At 40.8% G+C, this 23,048-nt stretch overlaps 1 protein-coding gene across 3 annotated transcripts in view; it reads right to left on the bottom strand.

The window, feature by feature from the left end:
* The window catches only part of Anapc1 (anaphase promoting complex subunit 1), a 75,349-nt gene extending 53,986 nt beyond the window's left edge, over positions 1-21,363 (bottom strand). The window contains exons 1-13 of one of the 3 annotated variants that reach the window (XM_047522488.1): positions 21,129-21,363; positions 19,474-19,710; positions 18,193-18,354; positions 13,623-13,674; positions 13,344-13,444; positions 12,527-12,609; positions 11,489-11,562; positions 8,992-9,137; positions 8,559-8,779; positions 7,573-7,782; positions 4,448-4,543; positions 2,825-2,915; positions 2,648-2,713 (exon numbers count right to left, since the gene is read on the bottom strand). In XM_047522488.1, the coding sequence (XP_047378444.1) occupies positions 2,648-2,713; positions 2,825-2,915; positions 4,448-4,543; positions 7,573-7,782; positions 8,559-8,779; positions 8,992-9,137; positions 11,489-11,562; positions 12,527-12,609; positions 13,344-13,444; positions 13,623-13,674; positions 18,193-18,354; positions 19,474-19,686 (1,515 nt within the window). In that variant the 5' untranslated portion in view covers positions 19,687-19,710; positions 21,129-21,363. Of the gene's footprint in view, positions 1-2,647; positions 2,714-2,824; positions 2,916-4,447; positions 4,544-7,572; positions 7,783-8,558; positions 8,780-8,991; positions 9,138-11,488; positions 11,563-12,526; positions 12,610-13,343; positions 13,445-13,622; positions 13,675-18,192; positions 18,355-19,473; positions 19,711-21,128 lie in introns of those variants that run through there. The other 2 variants (XM_047522489.1, XM_047522491.1) reach the window with 2 other exon arrangements.
* Between the last annotated feature and the right edge of the window lie 1,685 nt (positions 21,364-23,048).

Here is a 23,048-nt window from a genome sequence, read left to right as displayed (position 1 = left end):
TGGATCTCAAGGGGCCTGTGACCCAGACATGCCCACAATCACACACGAGACCTCAAGAAACCTTGTTCTTTCTAGTCAGTGTTGACAAAAGCTTGGCCACGCAAGACAGAAACACCACACCTGCCCAACTCTAAGCAAACACCACAGAAAAAAACCGTGCCCCTGCCCCAACCCTTCACCAGGAAGCATGGCCTAGACACTGTGACAGAGTCCTCTCACCCCCTCTGCCAAGACTAGGAGGCTATGGGCCCCAGCATAGAAGCCATGGGCCAGGCCAGGCCTGCATCCCAGCTCTGCAGGGACAGCAAGGACTATGGCAGGGTCTGACCTTCTTGCCAAGACGAGCACCTCTCCTCCTCTCCTCCCACACAGCAGCTGTGGTGGGGCAGGAGCCTGGGCTACCCTCCTCTCTCCACAAACAAGGGAGCATACAAAGACCAGACCAAAAACTAAGACCTCAGGGACCTGTGTGGGACAGTAACAAAATGCCTAACAACTGCATCACTGGAGAAGAGGAAAGGAGAAAAGGGCGGAACTGAACAAGTATTTTTAAAAATAACAAGATAATATGGAGACTGGGTTTGTAGCTCAGTGGCAGAGCACTTGCCTATCATGTGCATGGCTCTGAGTTCAAAAGACAACATTATGAAGATGTCAATCATCTCCCAAATGTATCTAGATTCAACACAATACCTATCAAAATCTAAGCCACCCCCCAAGAAGATGGAACAGAGAGGTATCTCACTGTTCTTCCAGCTAAGCACAGCTGAAAATCCTAAATGTTGTATATAAAACAAATATAAGATTCTGACAGTGGGCTGGGGATGTAGCTCAGTTTGTAGCGTGCTTGCCTCCTAAGCACAAGGCCCTGGGTTCAATCCCCAGTACCGCAAAAAAAAAAAAAAAAAAAAAGATTCTGACAAGTAGAGAGAAGGCAGAAGAGCTCAAGACCTCAAGACCCAACAAACGACAGGATGATGAATTCCCTGTGTTTCTTTCTGTCTCTCATACCAAGGTCTGGGTGCCAGAAAAGCTGACAACCCAGAAACACCAATGGGAGCAGATTAAAAAAAGGGGGAGGACAAGAAATCCTGTTCTCACTCATCAAAAAAACCATACAGGAACAGTTTAACAAGATAGATAGAAAATTTTTATACTATAATCAACCACAAAAAAATTGTACCCAGTTGCATCAGAAAAGGCATAGTGAGGAGCCTAGACTTCTGTACTCACTTGGTATTAACAATGCGCTAATTTGGGCCAAAAAAACACTGACAGTAGTACTACAGATTAGTAAGACCAAAGAAGCACTGAGGACACACACTGCTGGATCCAAGAGGTAGGGGGAGAAGTTGAAAACTGGTATAATCTACAATACGGAAAACAATTTAACACCACATGGTCAAATTAAATATGCACATACTCCAAAGGGGGGGGGGGGCAGAAAAGGAGAGACAAAGATTTTTGGGGGTTTATTTGGCACCAGGGATTGAACCCAGGGACACTTAACTGAGCAATATCCCCAGCTCTTGTTTTTTATTTTTCAGACACGGTCTTCCTAAGTTGCTTAAGGCCTCGCTAAGTTGCTGAGGCTGGTTTTTAAAATATGAATTTTTAAAAGCAGTGTTTATCAGCTGGGCACAATGGCCAGCCTCAGCAAGTTAGTGAGGCCCTAAGCAACCTAGCAAGACTCTGCCTCAAAAAATAAAAATAAAAAAGGGTTGGGGATGTGGTTTAGTGGTCACGTACCTTTGGGTTCAATCTCCAGTACAAAAAGAAAGCACTGTTTATCAAAGGAAATTGCAGAGGCAACAGGAATAACTTCAATGACTAACAAAACAGTAAAGATTTTGGGATAATAATACAGTGGAATACTAAAGAACAGGGAGTGAGTGAACAACGTAGATAAACCTTATAAACTACATTGAGCAAGACAAACAAGTCAGAACAGTATGACTTCCTTTCACAAAAATGCAAAAACAAGGAAAACTAAACAAATTACTCTTCAGTGATACAAACATAACTATAAACTAATAATAAAAACAAGGGAATGATTTACCACAAAAATCAGGATAGTGCCTATGGGGGTGAGTGTGAGGGGCTCAAAATCAGAAAAGAACAAGATGAAGGTGATGAGGCAGCCGGTGAAGGCGTACTTCGCTATCCTTCAGACTCTGGATATGTTTAAAGCCCATCACTTAAATTTGTAGAATGTATCTTATTCTGCATATCTGTAAGTTAATTCTTCATATGTATCATATATATAAAATCTATACATATATTCTATATATATATCAAAATTTAAAAAAAAAAAAAGAAAACTGTAGACAACGTACACCAAACTCAATATAATGAAATTTTACAAAACACTGGTAACCAAAATTACCAGACACCAACTTCAAAACTATAGTTAACTAACTTATTTTTCATTAATAATCTACCTATCCTCATTTAAGGATCCCCATCTGTGGTGCCAGGTTCACAGTGCCAATGATTCTGATGGCAGTGAGCCTCACCACTCCAAATTAGGACCAGACTACACTTTCAACTTAACAAAAATCTCTGCCAAATTGTGCAGGCAGGAGTCTAACAAATTTTAAATAGTGAAGACAGTCCTTCTAAAGCATCAAGTATGCCTGTTACTTACCCGAACCACTCCTGTGTACAATACCAAATTTCCACTGCCTTCCAGGACCAGCATGGTGTCTATCTTCTAAAAAAGACAAATTTATTTTCCACTCTGAGCAAATTAACAGATTTTTGGGTGAAAAATCTGATGAAGCAAAATCGTTTTCAACTTCTTTAGAAATGTGCCTCCAGTTACCTCCACTGGTGCTGCATCCTTTGCATGTATGCTGGTGACAGAGCCGAAGATGAGCTGGGTTCTATCATTACTTTCTTGAAACTTAACGCAGCTAAATATTTAAAATTTAAAAAAAAAAAAAAAGGAAAGAAAGAAAGAAAGTGATACATGCAACAACTTGTATGAGTCTTGAGTATCATATGAATGGAAAGAGAGTCTTTAAAAGTTACACACTATAATAATTCCATTTGCCTGACATCCTCGAATGGCATAATTATACATGGAGAACAAGTCGGCAGCTACTAGCAGTGAAGAGGAGAAGGGATGTGGGTGAGGGCTATGGTGTAACCACCAAGAGCAGCAGTGACGAAGGCCTTTTTTATTGTGATCGCGGAAGCATTAACATAAACCCTCATCTGTGAGAAAACTGCATGGAACTAAGATCACACACATACACGAGTGAGTACCTATAAAACTGAGGAAGTCTGAAAGAAGGGTGTGGATCGTACCGAGATCAGCTCCCTGGTTCTGATAGTGTACTGCAGTTATGTAACACGTTACCTCGGGGAAAAGAGCAGGATACAAAGGACCTCTCCATTATTTTGGAATTTCCTGGCACTGATAAATATTTCAAGATGAAAATGTAAATAAGTGGGCAAAAGATCTGAATAGATATTTCATCTAAGGAGGTAAATGAGTGGCTAACTACCACATGAGAAGATATACACCATCAGAAGGCATTCGGGAAATGCAAACTGAACCACATCACATCCACTAGAATGGCCACACTCACAGACGCTGACAATCTCCAGAAATGAACCTTCATGTGTTGTTTGTGGGAATGTAAGATGCTTCAGAGCCTATTTTGAAATCAGTAATTTCTTAAAAAGTTAAACAAGAATTTACTATTCAATCCAAAAATTCTCCTCCTAGGTATCTACCTGAGAACAATGAAATAATATGTCCTTGCAAAGACAGAAGGTTCAGAGTGCCATAATTCACAGTGGCCAAAAAGTGGAAACAAACCAAATACGCATCCATAGAGAACAGATAACCTTCCTGTGGTATATCTGCACAGTAGACTATTAATGGCAACAGGAATGAAGTAGTCATATGATCTACAACACAGAGGATCCAGTGCAAAGTGAAAAAACTCAACACAAAACAACACGTGTGCTTCTGTAACTCTACATACATAAAATGTCCAGAGAAGATTGATGTGTGTTATAAAGGCAAAAAGCCCACAGAATGAGCACACGAGATTTGGAATGGAAATAACACTGACCACAAATGGGCACAAGGGAATCTTTTTTTTTTTCTCAATTTTTATTTTTTATTTTAAAAGAATCTTTCTATGGTGATAGAAATGTTTAAAAAAATGAATTGTAATGGTTGTGTAACTGTAAATATACTAAACTTCATTTCATTGTATCTTTAAAACATGTTAATTTTATGACATATAAATAATACTTAAGAAAGTAAGGGAGGGGCTGGGGATGCAGCTCCAAGACAGAGTGCTTGCCTTGCAAAATTAAGGCCCTGAGTTCAATCCCAGAACCACAAAATAAGGGAAGAGGACGGGAATGAGGGAAGAAAGAGCCTGCCAAGTATTCACACAGGAAAATGGGAAACACATGCACTTACCGTAACTGGAGCTGTGACTCCACTAGAAAACACAAGAACTTCTGTCCACACAGGTCAGAGGTAATGAACACCTTTGAGGCCTGTGAATTTTTCTCTCTGCAACAGACACGTTAATAAATTGTCAGCAGTGGTCGGAAAATCTACCTTGGTAATTTAAAAATCTTTTAAAAAAAATCTCTCCCAAGAAGAAATCTAAGGTCTCCACTTAGGCCCCTTTCAGGTTCCTCACTCCCCCGACTCTTCCCTCCCTTGGTATTTCCTAGGCTTTCCCTGCTTTGAGTACAGTCTTAGTGGCCTAGGCTTGCACATTGGAAGACCTGCAATAAAGAAAATGCACCAAGCACCAGGAATGGTGGCGCACTCCTGAGATCCCAACAGCTCAGGAGGCCGAGGCAGGAGGATAACAAGTCAGAAGCTAGCCTGGGCAACTTATCAAGACCCTGTGTCAAAATTTTAAAATAAAATAAAAAAAGGGCCAGGCACAGTGGCACATGCCTGTAATCCCAGTAGCTCAGGAGGCTGAGGCAGGAGGATCCTGAGTTCAAAGCCAGCCTCAGCAAAAGCGAAGCACTAAGCAACTCAGTGAGACCCTGTGTCTAAACAAAATACAAAACACGACTGGGGATGTGGCTCAGTAGTTAAGTGCCCCTGAGATCAATGCCAGTACCCAAAAAATAAAAATAAAAAAAATAATAATAAAATAAAAATGAAATGAAAAAGGCTAAGGCTATTACTCAGGAGGAGAACACCCCTAAGTTTACTCCCCCAATACTACCAACAACAAAAAAAGGATGGCCAGGCATGGTGGCACACATCTGTAATCCCAACAGCTCAGGAGGCTGAAGCAGGAGGATCACAAGTTCAAAGCCAGCCTCAGAAACTTAGCAAGGCCCTAAGCAACTGAGTGAGACCCTGTCTCTAAATAAAAAATAAAGTAGCTGGAGATGTAGCTCAGTGGTCAAGCACCCCTAGGTTCAATCCCTGGTACCCCTACCCCGCAAAAAAGTGGACTAAGGTCTGGGGATATAGCTCATTGGTAATAACAAACCTTGAATTTGACCCCAAAGACACAAAAAGAATAAAAAAGGTTGATGGACTAAATATCAGATGATATAAAAGGCCTTGTTAATTTGGTTGAATGTAGAAATGGTATTATGGTTAGGTAAGAAAATGTTCTTACTTTTTAGATAAACAAGGTATTTAGAAGTATATTCACAAAGACTAATTTTCTTTACCATAGTTCAGAGAAACCAAAAATCTCCTTGACCTTTCAGACGCCCACTAGCTTGCTGCGTCCTCATCCCCAAAGACAGACTCCCTGCAGTAGTCCACAGGCCTGGGCTCACTGTCTCGGCCCCCATTCACTTCTTCTACCTGTGCCCCCTCCACCCTCCAAGCCTAAGATCCTCTAAGCAAGGCTGCCCATGAACTCAACGCCCTCCAGGCTCACTCAGAATTCCCTGCTCAGGGCCACACCGCACCGGCAATCCTGGCATCTCTTTCCTCCTGAAGTGGGCTTTCCGTGTGTTGTTCCACGATGTTCCCTGCTACTACTCCCATCTGACCTCTCTCACTTTGTTGCTCTGCAGCAGCTTCATCTCTTTTCACCCCCCAAACCCTACGTTTCCAGGACTTCAGTTCCCAGCCCTCTACTGGGTTTTAACTGTTTGGAGGTCACAGACCCCTCTGAGAATCTAATGACTTTAAGACCCCTGCCTAGGAAAAGGCCTACACTACCCACTACACAATTACTGGATACACTGCCAGAGTTAAAGAAGCCCTGCGACTACAACGACAGGCCTGCAGGATCCCGGCTCCTGCACTCCTTAGAGCACAATGCGTCCCTCTTGCCTTGGTCACCAGGCCAGGGCCGCGGGATCCCGGCTCCTGCACTCCTTAGAGCACAATGCGTCCCTCTTGCCTTGGTCACCAGGCCAGGCCCGCGGGATCCCGGCTCCTGCACTCCTTAGAGCTCAATGCGTCCCTCTTGCCTTGGTCACCAGGTCAGGCCAGGCCCGCGGGATCCTGGCTCCTGCACTCCTTAGAGCTCAATGCGTCCCTCTTGCCTTGGTCACCAGGTCAGGCCAGGCCCGCGGGATCCTGGCTCCTGCACTCCTTAGAGCTCAATGCGTCCCTCTTGCCTTGGTCACCAGGTCAGGCCAGGCCCGCGGGATCCTGGCTCCTGCACTCCTTAGAGCACAATGCGTCCCTCTTGCCTTGGTAACCACTCCAAGTCACAGCTCCCTGGTTACTGCTCTGCTCTCTGCCCTGGGTTCACAACATACAAAGGGCTTCCTGCTGTTCTCACCAGAGAGAGCTGGCCACAAGCAAGCCCTCTCTGAGGCTCCTCTTTCTCGGTCCCTTCCCTTCCCCTAGACAAACCACGGTGGGAGGATTCCCTGAACAAGACCCATGCTCACTTCTGAACTTCTCTTCTGAGCTCACCTGCCAGACAATGCCTGTCCATCTTTCCAGAGCCCTACCAGCCTGGGTATCGGTCCCTCCTGTGCCACTACCCTTCAGTTCTCTGAGTACAGAGACAGTAACCTTTTCTGTTTGTTTTGCTTATTTTATTTAGGAATAGTAACTTATTGGCCCATTAATTAGCACACACATTGGCATATGGCCAAATTAAAAAAATAATTAAAGAACACACAAAAGGAGAAAAGTCATATAGAACAGAGGTCTGAGCTGTGTTTCCCAAAAACTAGCACTTGCACTGAATATGAGGATAAAACTTAGAAAAAATACCACAAAATTCCCAATTTCCTAATCTGTTGAAATAAGTTGTTTCTCCCTACAATGTCAAACACCTCAAATCATTATTACTAAGTTAAAGAAATATCAAATGGCAAAATAATATTTTAATGATCACTTTAATATTATTAATATTCCCTATTGAAACTTAGGTAGCCGTAACATAAATATCTACCTATTAATAACTGATTATGTATAAAGGAAGCCTTAAGAAAAATACCTATCCCCTTTTTGAGGTGCTGGGAATTGAAGGCAGGACCCTGTGCATGCTAGACCAGCCTCCACCACTGAGCTACAGCCCCAGCCCGATGCCAAGAATTTTTCGTGACTTCAAGCTTTGTCTGAATATAAAATTACATACTCCAAACCTTATATTAGTAATTGGTTCTGTCCACAAATGATCAATGCAGAGTTCAGGAACAATTGGTTCTGTTTCTGGTGCAAGAAAGGAGCCATTAGAATTACTATTTGGAGAATGAGAAATACTGTGTCTCTTTGGAGATTGATTATGGCTTGAAAGGTTGAACCTTTGCACCCCTGAAAAGGAGTGCACTCCTAAGGCAGGAGAGTGAGCACGGCTGCAAACAAACAGAGAACAGCAGGTGTCACAACTGGATCCAGGTTCCACAGTGCACATCCAATAACACCACCCAAACCTCCACAGATGCGCACTCACAGCATAACCCCAATGAGAAAAGAAACCCGTTTTTTAACAGCTATTTAAAGGGTTCATATCAACATGCTATTCTGTACTCTAAAGATTTAGAACTTTTGTTAAAACAATATACTTGTAAAACTAAAAATTAATTTAATTATTATTTCCTCCGAAAAATTGTTAATATTTTTCAAAAAGGACTAAACTATGTTCTCCATAGCCAGATATACATACATGCATACCTAAACAAAACTTGTCCTAGAATCATCACTGCTGATATATATATCAGCAAAAATACATATGTACTATGTGAGTAAAAACATATGCATACCCACACATATATCTATATCACCAGATGTATAGCTAGACAGATATGAAAATCAAAAGAAAAAAAGAATACAAACTAAAGCCAAAGAAAACTACCAAGATACTTTTAGAATTAACATTCATTAAACTGTTGCCACATAGTGATAGAAACAAAGCAATCTTATGACAGCATAGTAGCTTCTAACCAAGACTCTTCAAAGAAAAAGGACATAGTAGACTAAGGGGACTCAGTAAAGGCAGCACAACAGGGATTGTGGCTATTTTCCCCTAAAGAACACACAAGACTTGTCAAGAGAAATTTAAAATCCTCCAAAACTAGGAAAGAAGTATCTGTTGCCTGGGACATTCTGTTCAGCAAGCAGACGCCCCCACCTTAGGGCTGCCATGTTGGAAATGGAAGGTGACCGGGAATGCAGACTGGGTGAGGAGGCTGAGCGGCTCTGGCTGTGAATGGAAGAGTAATTCTGGAAAGGTGAAGCCACGGGGGAATCGCCTTTGGAGAGGCTTCTGAGATGTGCTGTGAGGGAGCTGCTAGTGGCCACGTTCTGTGGGGTTCCTCCCTGTTCAGAGAACTTTAAAACGACATTCTCTTCCTGAAGTCAAAACAAAGGGGCAAAAAAGAGACATCAGAATAAAAAGGAAACTTCCGCATGAGAATGCAGGGTAAACCTAAGTTACTAAGGACGTAACCTTTTTTTTTTTTTTTTTCCTAAAAAGCTCACTCTATCCCACAAATGTTTCATCCACAAACACGTGAAGACACTCAGTATCATCTGTCTTTCATAATAAGGAGCAGCGACTTTACCTCTGGTCTGACTCTCCGCAGAGTCCACACAGAATGCACATTTTGAACAGCATCATAGGTCATGACGATGGAGGGGTCAATGTTGAGGAACACAATTTTCATTGCAGGATCTACAACATACTGTACCCGTGTTGAACCAAAAAGACCTTAAAAATAAAATAGAAACAAAAGTAAGCAGGCACAGCGGTGCACACCTGTAACCCCAGCTGCTGGGGAAGCTGAGCCTGGAGGATCACAAGCTTGAGGTCAGCCTAGAAACTCAGAGAGACTTTGTCTCAAAATAAAAATTTTTAAAAAAAGGGCTGGTGACTTAACTCAGTGGTAGAGTACTACTGAGTTCAATCCCTAGTACCACTAAAATAAAATTAAATGTAAAATTAAATGAAAATAAAATAGCAACCAAGTGTAGACAATGTTCTTCATAAACTCATCATTGTGAACTGAGTTCTTAAAATTCCTAGAAGTAGGAGAAACCAAGTCAATTAAAGAACAAAATCCATTAAATACTACGTAAATAGCCCTGAAATTTCAATAAGCTTTACTTTGGACAACAACTTCCGTAAAAATACATTACAGATGGGGCTGAGGAGATAGCTCAGTTGGTAAAGTGCCTGCCTTGCAGGCACAGGGCCCTGGGTTCAATCCCCAGCACCACCAAAAAAAAAAAAAAAAAAAAAAACATTACAGATGAAAGTACCACAAATTTCAACTATATATATATATATATATATACACAAATTTCAACTATATATATATATACACACACAACTAAATGTTGAGAATTTCTGATTCATCATCAAATTCACTGGTCAGATATAGAGACCCAGATGCCTTCAACAACTCATTTCTAAATTGCAATCAACTATTTACATGTTTCACTTCCTACTGGTCCTTCTCTGTATGTATCTGTTCTCCATAACTAACCAAATGGTGCTGAACAGTACACTACTGTTGCTGCCTTACAGGTCATACATGTGAAGTGAGTGTTTTCCTACGAAGTTCAGTTTTTACTTTTCAAGTACCATGGGCTGGTATCCATATCCTTATTTGACAGATTCCATGTAAATGCCTTCCTCTTAAAATATTAAAGAATGAAGTATAATTATTTCATAAAAATAAATTATAAAGAAATGATTTTAAAGTCACTCATAATACCACTATTCTATTAATATATTAGGGAGTTTTTCTTCTTGATTTTTTTCTTGTTGTTGCTGTTGTTTTAAGAGATGGGGTCTTGCTACACTGGCCAAGCTAGCCCCAAGCTCCTGGGCTCAAATGATCATCCTGTTTCAGCCTCCCAAGTGGGAGTAAAAAGGCACAACACTGCACTAACCTACCTCACAAGGCTTTTATAAAATCAGAATCATACTGTACTTGGTTCTAAATCACACCTGCTTATTATAGCCCACATTCTGAACATGCAATTCCTAAGGTCAATAAATATTTTTCAAAAACATGATCAACAGTGGCTACATTTCATTCAGAAACTCTAACATGTTTATTTAGGTTCTCTGCAACTGTTACCAGTATAATATAAAAAAGTCAGCAAACTTTTTCTATAAAAGGCCAAAGTGTAAAAAGTTTAGGCTTTTTGGTCCACATGCTGACTGCACTGCAAAATCTTTTTTACTGCCATCTTCAAAAAGGTAAAAACTGAGTCCAGTGAGGTGTTGCACACCTGTAAACCCAGCAACTAGGGAGGCTGAGGCAGGAGGATCACAAGTTCAATATCAGTTTCAGAAACTTAGCAAAGCCCTAAGTAACTCAGTGAGACCCTGTCTCAAAATAAAAAATAAAAAAGGGCTGGAAATGTAGTTCAATGGTAAAGTGCTCCTGGGTTCAATATCCAGGACCAAAAATTTTTTTAATAAGTAAAAATTGTTCCTATATTTGTAAGCAGAATAAAAACAATCTGCAGACCAGATTTAGCCCATGGGTTCTAGTTTGCCAACCTATAAAATAGAATATAAAAGCCTCAGTGATATTTCATAAAATATACTGGTATAAAGTCCTAAAAATAAAAATGTCCAAAAATATATTTTTTCAGTCTTCAAGTCTTCATTATTTATGATTATCTATATTATGTTTGGTCAAATTTAAAATTTAAAGAAAAGCATCTAGAAATACCTGTAGGAAATAGTAAAGTTCTCAGCCCCATTAAATTATTTTATGAACAGGGAAGGTGAAACACTAAAATGTACACAGTACTGACATAAGGTCCTACATTTTTCAGTTCATGCAAGTATTATTTGTTAACTTACTAATTATTAAGGACAGAGTCAACTTCAGGTAGGTTATAAATACAACAGTACTGTTCATTGATTTACATGCCTTGTATTTACTAAAATAACTACTAAGCAATTAATACCATGGTTTTCAGATTTGTATGAATATGAAATACCTTCATAATGAAAAGGTTACTCTTGTAACATGTTTATTTCCCTCTCTCACCTCAAGTCAAGAGAGTTTATATAAAAGAATATAAAAATACACTTACTTCCAGATTTACACACAAGTGGAGTTATTTCATCAAGAGGGTGCAGCATGCTGAACATAGTAGGTAAAGGTTCTCTAGCAACAAACAAACACACAATCCATCACTAACACTAGAATAGTACGTGCATAAATTTTGCAATTTCCTTGCAAAGGAATATCTTCTCCAGATTACATGAGCAACTAGAAACCTACCATCTCAAAAGGTAATCTAAACTTTACTGTTTTTCATTGTCTTCCATTTCATTCCTAGAGATCCTTCTAATAGCAGTAATTCTATACACACAGAGAAGGAAATCAATACAACCCAGGGAGCTTCTGCTGACAGCAGTCGCTACAGAACCCAAAGAGTGATGGACTTAAAGCTGTCTTTGCTCACTGAACTCTCTTGATGGCTGTGTGTCTGTAGCAGCCAAGAAAGAAACAGCCATCTACACCTGCTTACAAATGGGTGTACTTAGGGGGCGAAAAAAGAAGATAAACTGTGTCAAATAAACAGAAGTTCACATTTGTTAAGGACTTTAAAATAAAGGGGGAAAAGGGTTTTTTCTATCAGAACAGAAAGAAATTAAAATCTCTAAGCAATTTTCTTAAAATTAAGCAAGTGTTGACTTCTGGCCCCATACTATGGCAGGTGCTGTATGTTTCTGCCCTTCAGTGAACAAAATTTAGAGAAAGACAAGGTAAACAGACCACCAATAACCATCTACCACTTACTGGGCACTTCATACTTAATAGGCCCTGTGTCAGTGTGCATAAATCCAAGAGGTAAATGACAGCATTCCTGTAATAGATAGGGAAACTAAAGGGTAGAAAGCTCTAAGCTTTTGTCCAGAGTAAAAAAGGAAAAAATTGCCGAGCTAAGAACTGAAGCTCATTATTAAGCTATCTGCGTGTTCAAATTTACTACTGGGGTTGGGGGAGCCGTAGATAGTTAACTGGCAAGTGAGCAGAGCTGCTAAGTGCACACTACTGACTTCACAGAACATTTGGGTTAACAATTGTACTGCAAAACCAAGTGTGAACTGAATCAAATGAATACCTGGGTGGACCTGGAGGGACTTCATGTGATGCACTGCTTCGTTCAAACAACAATCCATATTTAGTGGGCCAAACATTTGCAACCTATCAGGCAAAAGGGTGGGGAAAGGCACAAGTAAGAAAACCTACCCTTTCTTTAAAAACATTTAGGAAACATGACAGAACACTGGATTTTCTTCCAATAAGAACTTTACAAAATAATATGATCAAAGCAACCCTTGGATAAAAACAAATCTACGGAAGAATTCAATGTGAAATTCCTACCAGTAGCTAGTATCAAAATGACAATTGTAACCATAGCACTAGGCATTAAAAATATGAGCAACGGGAAAAGACCAGTCCTGTTCACATGCTTTATTTAACAGAAGCAAAATGATATCTTTCTTTCTGGTATTGGGGATTGAACCAGGGGTACTTGACCATTGAGCCACATCCCCAACTCCATTTTATTTTCTGTTTTAAGGCAGGGTCTCACTAAGTTGCTGAAGCTGACCTCAGATTTAAGATCCTCCTGCCTCAGCCTCCCAAGTTGTTGGGATTACAGGCATGCGCCAATATGCCTGGCTCAAAATGATATCTTAAGTATTATTTAAACTGACAAGAACTTCTCCAAAAAAAAAAAAAACCTCATAATTCATTTAACTTATTTCTTATGCATAAGGACAGAAATATGGTAAGTCATTAAAGCTACTAAAACTTAAAATACTTTGACTACATATAACATTCTTGATTACAAGGCATAAGAAATAAAAGATCTCTGAAACCAGTTAAACTGTTCTCCAACAAAACACATAAAAAACTAAAACGTTCAAGTTTACCTGAAATGGTAAGGAAGCTATATAATCCTTCCCTTCTATGCTATGCATGTTAATACATGAGCTCTGCAATATACAAATGCATTTCTCTACTTCATGTCTACCTGAAAAGAAAGGATACAACATTTTGGGGGGGTTGTGCTGAATTAAAGAAACATTCTTACTCACAATATGAAAGTGTTTAGGATAAACCATTACCATTAGTGGCTACTAATTTTGAATGAAAAAAAATGAGATAAACATTTGGAATCATAAGAAATAAAATTTCAAAAAGAAACTTACTGTAGGTTTTTTCAGACTTATCCTGTGATATAATGAAGTCACACCACAATGCCTAAAATCAAAACAAAATGCTTACCTAAGAAAATTTTATCTAAACAATAATCTATTAACTAATGGCACCTAAATAATAATGACATAATCTACCAAATACCTTTCCCTCCTCCTCAGCTCAAAACATACACCAAAGGAACAAATGAGAATAAGAAAAAACAAAATTAGGCTAATGATAAATATCATAAGGAAAGATAAGATGTTTATAATTAGATGTTATGGAGAAAAAAGACAAAAATCAAAAAATCTACTAGAGAGAGGTCTTACAGCAAAAATTCAAATAATGGTTCAGCCTTACAGCCTATATCCTATACAAAGCTGAAGGTATCTGAAGAGTCTAAAATCGTTGAGCTATTTTAGAATCTCCAGACTTACCAACTGATTTTTAGACTCTCTCTGGACTCACATCAGAAAAAATAGTTAGAACAACTAAGACTTATTTTTTTTGTTTGTTTGTTCTTTTTTTTTTTTTGGAACTGGGGATTGTACCCAGGGGACTCTACCAGAGTCAGGCCTTTTTAGTTTGTTTTATTTTGAGACAGGATCTCACTATGTTGTGCAGGTGGCCTCAAACTTTGATTCTTCTGCCTCAGTCACTCAGGTAGCTGGGATTCCAGGTGTGCAAGACCATGCCCAGCACATCTTCCTTCCTTAAAGGACCACTGTATAAAATAGAAACTAGGAAAAACCATTAAACTAACTGGCATGCTCAACGATCACTTACTGAAATTATTTGATGGCATATTTTTTACCTGAGCTAAAATATACACAACATAAAATTTAGCATTTTAGCCATTTTTAAGCATATAATTCAGTGGCATTAAATATAGTCACAGTTTACACAACCTGGCCACTATACATTTCCACCGATTTTGTTCATCAGAAGCTGCCTGTTAAACAATTACTCTCCATTTCACCCTTACCCAGCCTTCTGCTCCACTCTCCCAATGGACCTGCTCATGATTGGCACCTCATACAAGGGAACCTTCCAATACTTTCCTTTTGCATCTGGTTTATTTCATTTAGTATGACGTTTTCAAAGTTCATCCATGTGGCAGCAAGCACCAATGTTTCTTTCCTTGGTAGAGTTGAGCACTATTCCCCTAACTGCATATGCCACGTTCTGTTCATCCACTCATCTGTCCGTGGGCTGCACGGGTTAAGCTGCCTTTTGGCTACTGTGAAGGATGCTACTATGAACACTGGTATTCAAGGATCTGCTGTAGCCCCTGTTTTCTTCCATGCAGACACCTAGAGGTGGAACTGCTGAATTACATAGTGATCCTGCTTTTGACTTTTTGAAAAAAGATCCAGCAAATCACTTTTCACAGCAGCTTTTTTACATTCCCAGCAGTAATGCATAGGATTCCAATTTCTGTTCAGTCTCAATACTTGTTTTTCATTATTTTTGCTAACAGTCAACCTAATGTGTGTGAAGTGGTATCTCATGATTATAATTTATTTGCCCAACAACTAGTGAGACTAAACACATTTTGATGTGCTTATTGGCCATTTGTACATCTTTAGAGTAATGTCTATTTAAGTCCTTTTGTCCATTTTTAACTGGATTTTATTTGTTTAACTGGAGTTTTTAATAGCAATTTTATTAAATGAAAATTTATATTTTGGAACTGCACTTCAGTCTCAAATGTACAAAATCTATACTGCCCCTATTATAGCCTCTACTTCCCTTTAATCCTAGCTTCTCAGCCTCTAAAACTAAATGAACTTTGATCCTTGATCTCTAAGAGCTCACTAGCCCTTTTTCTAACTTCCTCAGCTTTCTCACCTGTCTTCTCTTTCTTCAAGGCACCAATCTCTTTCAACAGAACTACCACAAAATAGTGATCCTGACAAGCCTCACTACTCTCCAGTCAACCCTATATATTGCCACCAAACTCATCTCTTCTTAAGACTACAAAACTAGGCTAAAAATCCTTGTCCATTTAAATGGTCCATTTAAAAAAATCTCTGGCAGGCTCCCTTCTGCATACAGCCTAAAACCCAAATTCTTTTGATTTAATAGGTGTCTAAATCCATCCAGTACCCCCCTGCCTCTCTCTACACCCTCGTGTGTACTTTTGAACTTAGCATAAGTTATGTTTTCCACAATTCTTTGTACTGAGATTCAACTCAAATGTCATCTTCTTTGAGAATTCCTTCTCCAGATCTCAGTGCTCTGGGCTCTCGCCACACTGCGGATGCAGTTATAGAGCCCACAGCTACGGCACTTCAGTTATTTGCTGATGAGCCCGCCTTGTAGGCTACAAGCCTTTTAAAGGCAGAAGCTGTATTTGTCTTTGCAGCCCCAGCACCCAGCACAAGGTCTGTAACAATAAACACCAGGAGGACAAATAAACAAACAGAATCGGAGTCATGCATACCTGGTAATATTCCTTAACCAAATACAAAATAAGCTTTCTCCATATTAGCAAGAAGACTAACAATACATTTTCTAGAACAAAGGGACTGAAATTCCAAATCTTATGATTACACTTAGAAGTATATTAGTATAAAGGGGACTTAAGATAAAGGAGATAACTACACCTCCATGGAACCCAGCAAACAGAAATCAAGATGGGAACATAGAAGCTAAAAAAAAAAAAAACTATTTGGATGTCATGAAATTCACTTTTCACATTTATACTTTGTGGGTTACATGTGGGGAAACTTATCTTTCAAAAAGATCACTGGCTTAACATTCCTGGGCAGATACTTTCACATGTGCCCTCAAATTATGGAATAATTCAGTTTGTACTTCCAAATAAATAGAGTCCAATGTTCATCAGGAATAATTAATGGAAGGAGCAGGGTTAAGCAGTGTAAAAGCATAAAGATTTCAGTATTTATAAATGAGGAACTTCCTATCAGCAAGGCTTCCAAAGCCTCCTGGCAATGGCCCAAGCTCTAATTCAGCTACTCTACATGGATTGGTTTTTTCCCCCTAATTTTTTATTCTAAAACTTTTCAATTAAGAAAAATTAAAATAATACCATCACTATCTGTTTCACCTAACCCAACAACCATTAACATTTTTCCCTACTTGTTCATGTATGTGTATTTGTGTTCTTGAAGGATTGAGGGGGAGGTCAGTGACTACTGAAACTGTGCAACACAACACAAGACTTCATCCCTAAATACTACTTGTCATAAAAATAAAGATGTTCACCTATAAAACCACAAAACTATCATCCCTCCTAAAGGAGGAAAAAATTTTCTAATATCACCCTCTTCTCAGTTTTCCCATTCCCTGAACTCCTCAAAAATCTAAAATCAGCAGTCAACTAAAACTCATTTAACAGGATTCAAAAATACTGATTTGGTGGTATCACTTTAGTCTCTTCATTTAGAACAGTTCTCACCATTTTTTTCTTTCTCACTGACTTTATTAAAGAGAACAGAATGCAGACACTCCCATATTCTGGTTTTGTTTAATTGTTAGTTTCTTCATGGTGTTTTTCTCTTTAAGTTTTTTATTATGGAAAATTTCAAATACACACAAAGTAAACACAATAGGATAATGAATCCCTCTCAGCCAGCTTCAAAAAAAAATCAACCTTCAGACATACTTACCTCATCTGTACCACCAACCCACTTGTCTCGTGCTACTTTACAATGTGATCCTCTAGTCCTCATCTGTCTATAAACGGGAAGTTAGGGCTAAATACTCAGTTAAAATACTTCTGGGAAGAACACCTGGTGGATGACACCACATACCTTACTCTGGGGCACGCGATATCCCTCTTCCTACTGTTAGTCATGCTCTACTCCAGCATGTGATTGAGGTGGAGACCAACAGATAACTCCAAAATAAAGGTACATTTCTTCCCTTCCATTTAGCAAGGAATCCACAGGGTGACAACTTTAGTGCCATGTATTATCCTTTCACACAAAAGTGTTAGCAACCACCTACAATCTTGGCTGAACCAATTACTACACCAGAGGTTACAAAATGGTGATGTTCTATTCTATCATTTCTTCTACATTTACCAGCTGGCATTCTTCTCTAAGAAAGAATTTTCCTTCATCAATTGCAAATGAACTGCATGTCTTCCTGAAAAGACACAGCAAGTGCTTAATTCCTTCCTTTTATTCACCATTTTTTTTAGAAAAGAGTAAAGTGTAAAAGCCAACTGCAATGGTAGCAAGCTAGTTGCTTTTTTCTATTACTATAAATGCCACAATTTTTATTTATTCTCTATCTTGCAATCAATTATAATAATGCATTTAAAAATATTATCGTATCCTTAACAGATTTTTGTTGACAATAACAAACTGAAGTACTGAAGAATAGTACTGAACCATTATCATTGGCAAAGGATAGTGTAAAAAAAGGTGATGCTACATAAAATGAAATTCTTATTTTCCTACCATTATCTTCACTACATGTTAAAATGTATACACAGTTGCTGGGAAATTCATACTGTTATCATTTCTGTTAAATTTTGAAACAAACATTTTTTGAAAAAACAAAAGCATTAAATATTCAATCAAATGTTAAAATTCAAAATAAACTCACCTGCTGAACAGGACTGTCTACAGTAAACGCTTTATAAACAGCCAACGCCTGGCTTTTACTTCCTTTGCTCCAAATCACCATATTTCCCGCCACATAGAGTTCCTCATCATAGTCCACTTCATCTCCAATTTCACTGACGCCTTTCCTTAACTGCCAGCTTTCCTTAAAAATTAACACATATAATACATGTTCACTCTGCTTTTTCAATAGCCTGGAGCAAGATCTATTTGCCTGGGAAGTTAAACTCAACAGAGTCCAGCTCCTAGGAGGTCTGGGGCACCGATGAAGAGAGAAGAAAGAGTTCATGGGGTGTGATATACCTTACAGGACCTTCAGAAATAAACAGTCACTCAAGAACTCTCTGTATTATGTTTTACATTATACCCCTGTATTACTCTACCAAAAATAAACAAGCAGAAACAATGGTTTATCTATAGATCAAAATATGAAATCATTCCTGAAGAGACTAAATAGACACATTAGGTGTACAGAGGGGTGGAGAGGGGAAAGTGTAATGCGCAGAGCGTCCCTGGGGGAGTTCACCCCCAGGGCCAACTTCCTGCTCCACAGCTGCATGCACTCATCCTCCCTCCCTCCCTCGTCCCAGCCATAAATAAGTGCAAGAGAGAAAGGGTGCCTGTAATCCCAGCAACTCAGGACACTGAAGCAAGAGCACCACAGGCTCAAGGTCAGCCTCAGCAAACTCAAAATAAAATACAAGAAGGGCTGGGAATGTAGCTCAGTTGTAAAAGCACCCCTGGTTTCAAAACTCAGTACTGCATAAAAAATTGTTTTAAAAAGTACTACTCTACCTTCTGCTTTTTCACGAGCCAGGACCTTGCTAAGTTGCCCAAGTTGCTCTAGAACTCAAAATCCTCCTGCCTCAGTCTCTTGAGTAGCTGGGATTATAATACTTCCTTATATAACTTTTCCCTTCTCAGAAAATATAAGTGATTTACAGCACGAACCATTTCTAATGCCTACCATTTAATCATCAAATAACATGAAATCTAGTCCTCACATATTAAGAGAAACACTTAAACAGAACCATACTTGCAATAATGACGCTTAGTATAAAATCACAAGCTATACAGTATGTCTAAATAAGCAGTCAACACACTATTATATAACACATTATTATTTTAGCATTGAAACTACCAAACCTTAGTATTTACCCTGGAAGTAGCATCTTACTTTTTTCTCAGTTGCATTAGGGTAGCCTTAAATTTCAAGATTATATTACTCAACATGACAAAAATGTACTGAGAATCTTCATGGCACCTTGTGTTTCTCGTGGATCGAAACCTCCTGAAGAGATCCCACCAGGCCAGCAGCACCATCAGAAGACCATAGCTCAGAGGCTGGCTGCAGCTGGCGAAGCTGAAGGTTCAAAGCATTAGGGTGGTGCTTGCAGTGGTCTCGACCAAAAGGAACAAATTCCTGCAAATCCCCGGCTGCAATCATTGTTGCCCTTTCTTCAGAGAAGTTCGACATGGGTTCCAAATATCAACATTATTTCTGTACAGATTCAAACACATCTGGTCAGCTTCGAGAATCAAAACCAGTTTATTTCTACAAAGACATGGAGAAGTCGTGGTGAAAACATGCCATTCTTACTTCCCAAACACTTCTACATACAGTAAGTGGTGGTGGATAATATTTTGACATTGTATAATACATTTTATAGTACAGGTGCCAGTTCTGTCCCTGAGACAACACCCACAGCAAAAACAGTTTTCATGGCATAACATTTAAGCTGTGCAAACCTCAAATGCAGAACTCAAAACAAATTTTTGATGTCAGCACTATACAGTCCTTAATATATTTGAAACAGCACTCAAGATGAACAGGTTGAACTGAATTTGACTTAGTTTCTCACCTGAGGCCTGTTTGGCATCAATTTGCTTTGCTGCACAAACACCTCAAAGTCTCTGGAATATCTATACAGCTCCCCTAGAGCTACAAAGTTAATTCACTGAATTAAATATTATGCCTGAGATAATTATGTCATGAAATATGGCACAAGTTCTTTGCTCCACCCGCTGGAAAATCAGTATTGAGAACACTAGAATGTGGGACAGAACCTAAAAAGCACCTTATAACACAAGAAATTCAAACTTTGGCTGGCCTTCCTATATTATCAACAAGAGAAACATTAAAGAACTTGCAACTTTACCCAACTTTAGTTGAGCAATTTTCTTTTTTAAAAATATTTTTTTCAGTTGTTGGACCTTTATTTTACTTATTTATTTATTTGCAGCCCTGAGAATCAAACCCAGTGCCTCACACATAGTAGGTAAGCATTCTACCACTGAGCCACAACCCCAGCCCTAGTTGAGCAATTTTCTAATGTATTCTCTCAGAACCTAAGAGAAAACTGCAGACTTATTATCGGTTTTAGTATTATTTTCACAGCATAGTATCTTTTTGTACTGATTAAGGGAACATATTTGATATTTTTACAGTAACCCAAACTTTATAAATGTGTCCCAGGCGACACAAACAGCTACAGTAAACGTATTAAGTTGATATGCTGTAAATCAAACGGTCAGCACTGACGACCAGAGCAAAAGCAACCGTGGCACAAAAGGGAAAGCCAAACAGCAGGGCCCTGGAGCTGGGGCTCCACTAACAGGCAGAGCTTCCCCGGGCTTTCCAGGGGGCGGGGAAAGGCGCAGGCCAAGCGCCTGAGCCTCCGCACACCGGCTCCGAGCGCCCGTCCAGAAGCCCGGGCAGCGCTCGGGACGCAGCATCCAGCTCGGCGAGCCGAGGCGCGCCCCGGAAAGTGCGGCCCAGGGGCGGGGAGCCTCTCGGCGCCCGCGCGCGCTCGGGGCCCGCCCGTGGCCCCAGCCCTCGGGTCCCCGGGCGAGTCCCCCCGGGGCGGGTGCGAACGTCCAGGCGCGCTACCCGCCCGCAAGCGGCGGCCCGGCCCGCACCTGTGTGACTCGGGACGCGTCAGGCGCGGCCAGCCCCGGCCCCTCCCCGGAGGCGCGGGGACAAGGAAGCCCGAGGGCGGCGGCAGACCGGTCGGGGTGACTCCTCGGCCGCCGCAGCTTCTCATCCCCTCTCCCTCCGCGATTCCGGAGGGAGAACGGCCAACGGCAGCAGTAGACTGCTAACGCCAGGCAAGCGTGCGAGACGTTCAAATGGACGCGTCCATCTTGGCCTTCCCGTCCTGCCTCGCGCCGGGGCGGGGCGTCGCGAGAGGCGGGGCGTCCGCGGCCCTGGCGCCTGCGCAGTAGCGCGAAGGCCCGCCGGCGCGGGCTCGCCCTCAGCCCCCACCTTCCACAGCTCTGCGCGGAACCAGGTGGCGGCCTCTGCTGGGTGCGTGCACCGATGCAACCCCGCAGACATCCAGATCGCTTCCATGTGTCAGTAGGAGCCTGAGCTGCCTCACTGAGTGAGGTGGTTTTATGGCTGGTTTTGCCTCTACCTCCTGACCCCAGTGAAGGTGTGTGTCTCCAGCCAGGGTGGGAGGGCGAGGGAGATGGCTGATAATCTCTCTGCCAGTGCTCTATAACCCTGTGGGATCCAGACTGACTCGCAAAAAGGTCAGAGACACATCCCCAGGCATCTGGTAGACCCAGTTTAGAATCAGCTTTATCCCTCCCTCCCTGCTTCCTGTGAGTCCATCTGTGATTTTCACACCTGTGAGACCTAGAACACTTTCTTGAGCTTCAGTCTCCCATTGCCTGAATCTCTAGGGTCAGAATATATTGACAGGAGCCAGGCACAGAATTCCCGCCTGTTGGGAGACTGAGGCAGGAGAATTTCAAGTTTGAGACCAGCACTCAGCAATTTAGCGAGGCCCAAAGCAACTTGGCCAAACCTTTTCTCAAAATAAAAAATTAAAAGCTGGATTGTAGCTCAGTTTGTAGAGTGCTTGCCTGTCAAGCACAAGGGCCTGGGTTCAGTCCCCAGTACTGCAAAAATAAATAAGTGAAAAAAATAAAAAAATTAAAATTAAAAAGGTGTGGGAATGTAGCTCAGTGGTAAAATGCCCCTGGGTTCAATTCCTAGTACAAGAACTTGCAATATATTATTCATATTATTAATTGAAGTATTTTCTTTTACTACTCCTAAGGAATAAATTTCCAATTCTTTAGTCAAAATGTAAAGTTGGCTGGAATTTTGTGTCTTCGCCTGAAATTTCTACTGAGATTCCCCAAACACACCTTGTACTTCATTGCCTTGATACCTTGATTCACTCCCTGCCCTTATCGCAAATGCCCCTTTTTTAAAGCATGTACTCCAACAAGAAGGACCCTCTCTTAAAAATTTTTGAGTAGACCAACTATTCATTTTAAACGGGATATTACCAAAATATCCCCAGACCTCACTGGCCTGAGGATACACGGGACAAGTTCACAACCATCCACATGCGCTGCTCTTATCCGTAATCCTTTCCTTCCCACAGGGCCCCGCCTTCCTACAAAGTCCCTTTGTATCTCAACCAGGACTTTCTGGAAAAACTGCAGCAGGACGCACCTCGGTTCTCTCTCAGTCTCTCTTTGCCACCAGTTTCCATACCTGCTACCTCGTGCCCCATCTCAGCCTCCACCAGCCTCATCAGTCCCCCCAGATGGCATGCGCCACGGAAGGCCAGGGCCTCTCCCCTGGATGCACTGTGCAGCCAAGCCATCACCCCACTCCCTGAGGCTGGCTTCTCCGGCTGCTGCTGGACTTGGATACATTGCCTCCCTGTGGGGTGTGGGCGCTGGCTTCTGAAGAGGCCCAGAGGCAAACCCAGATAGGAAGTGAACTTTGATCAACAGGAACAAGGCAGGAAGGAGCCAGACTTAATAAAATTCCCTTTCTTCTCCCTCTGGGGGACTATTCCAAGGCCGGGTTTGTCT

This window comes from Sciurus carolinensis, chromosome 13, assembly GCF_902686445.1.
Source record: "Sciurus carolinensis chromosome 13, mSciCar1.2, whole genome shotgun sequence".
NCBI lineage: Eukaryota > Metazoa > Chordata > Mammalia > Rodentia > Sciuridae > Sciurus > Sciurus carolinensis.
The sequence above is the reverse complement of the archived record's forward strand: the minus strand, read 5'-3'. Positions and strand labels throughout refer to the sequence as shown.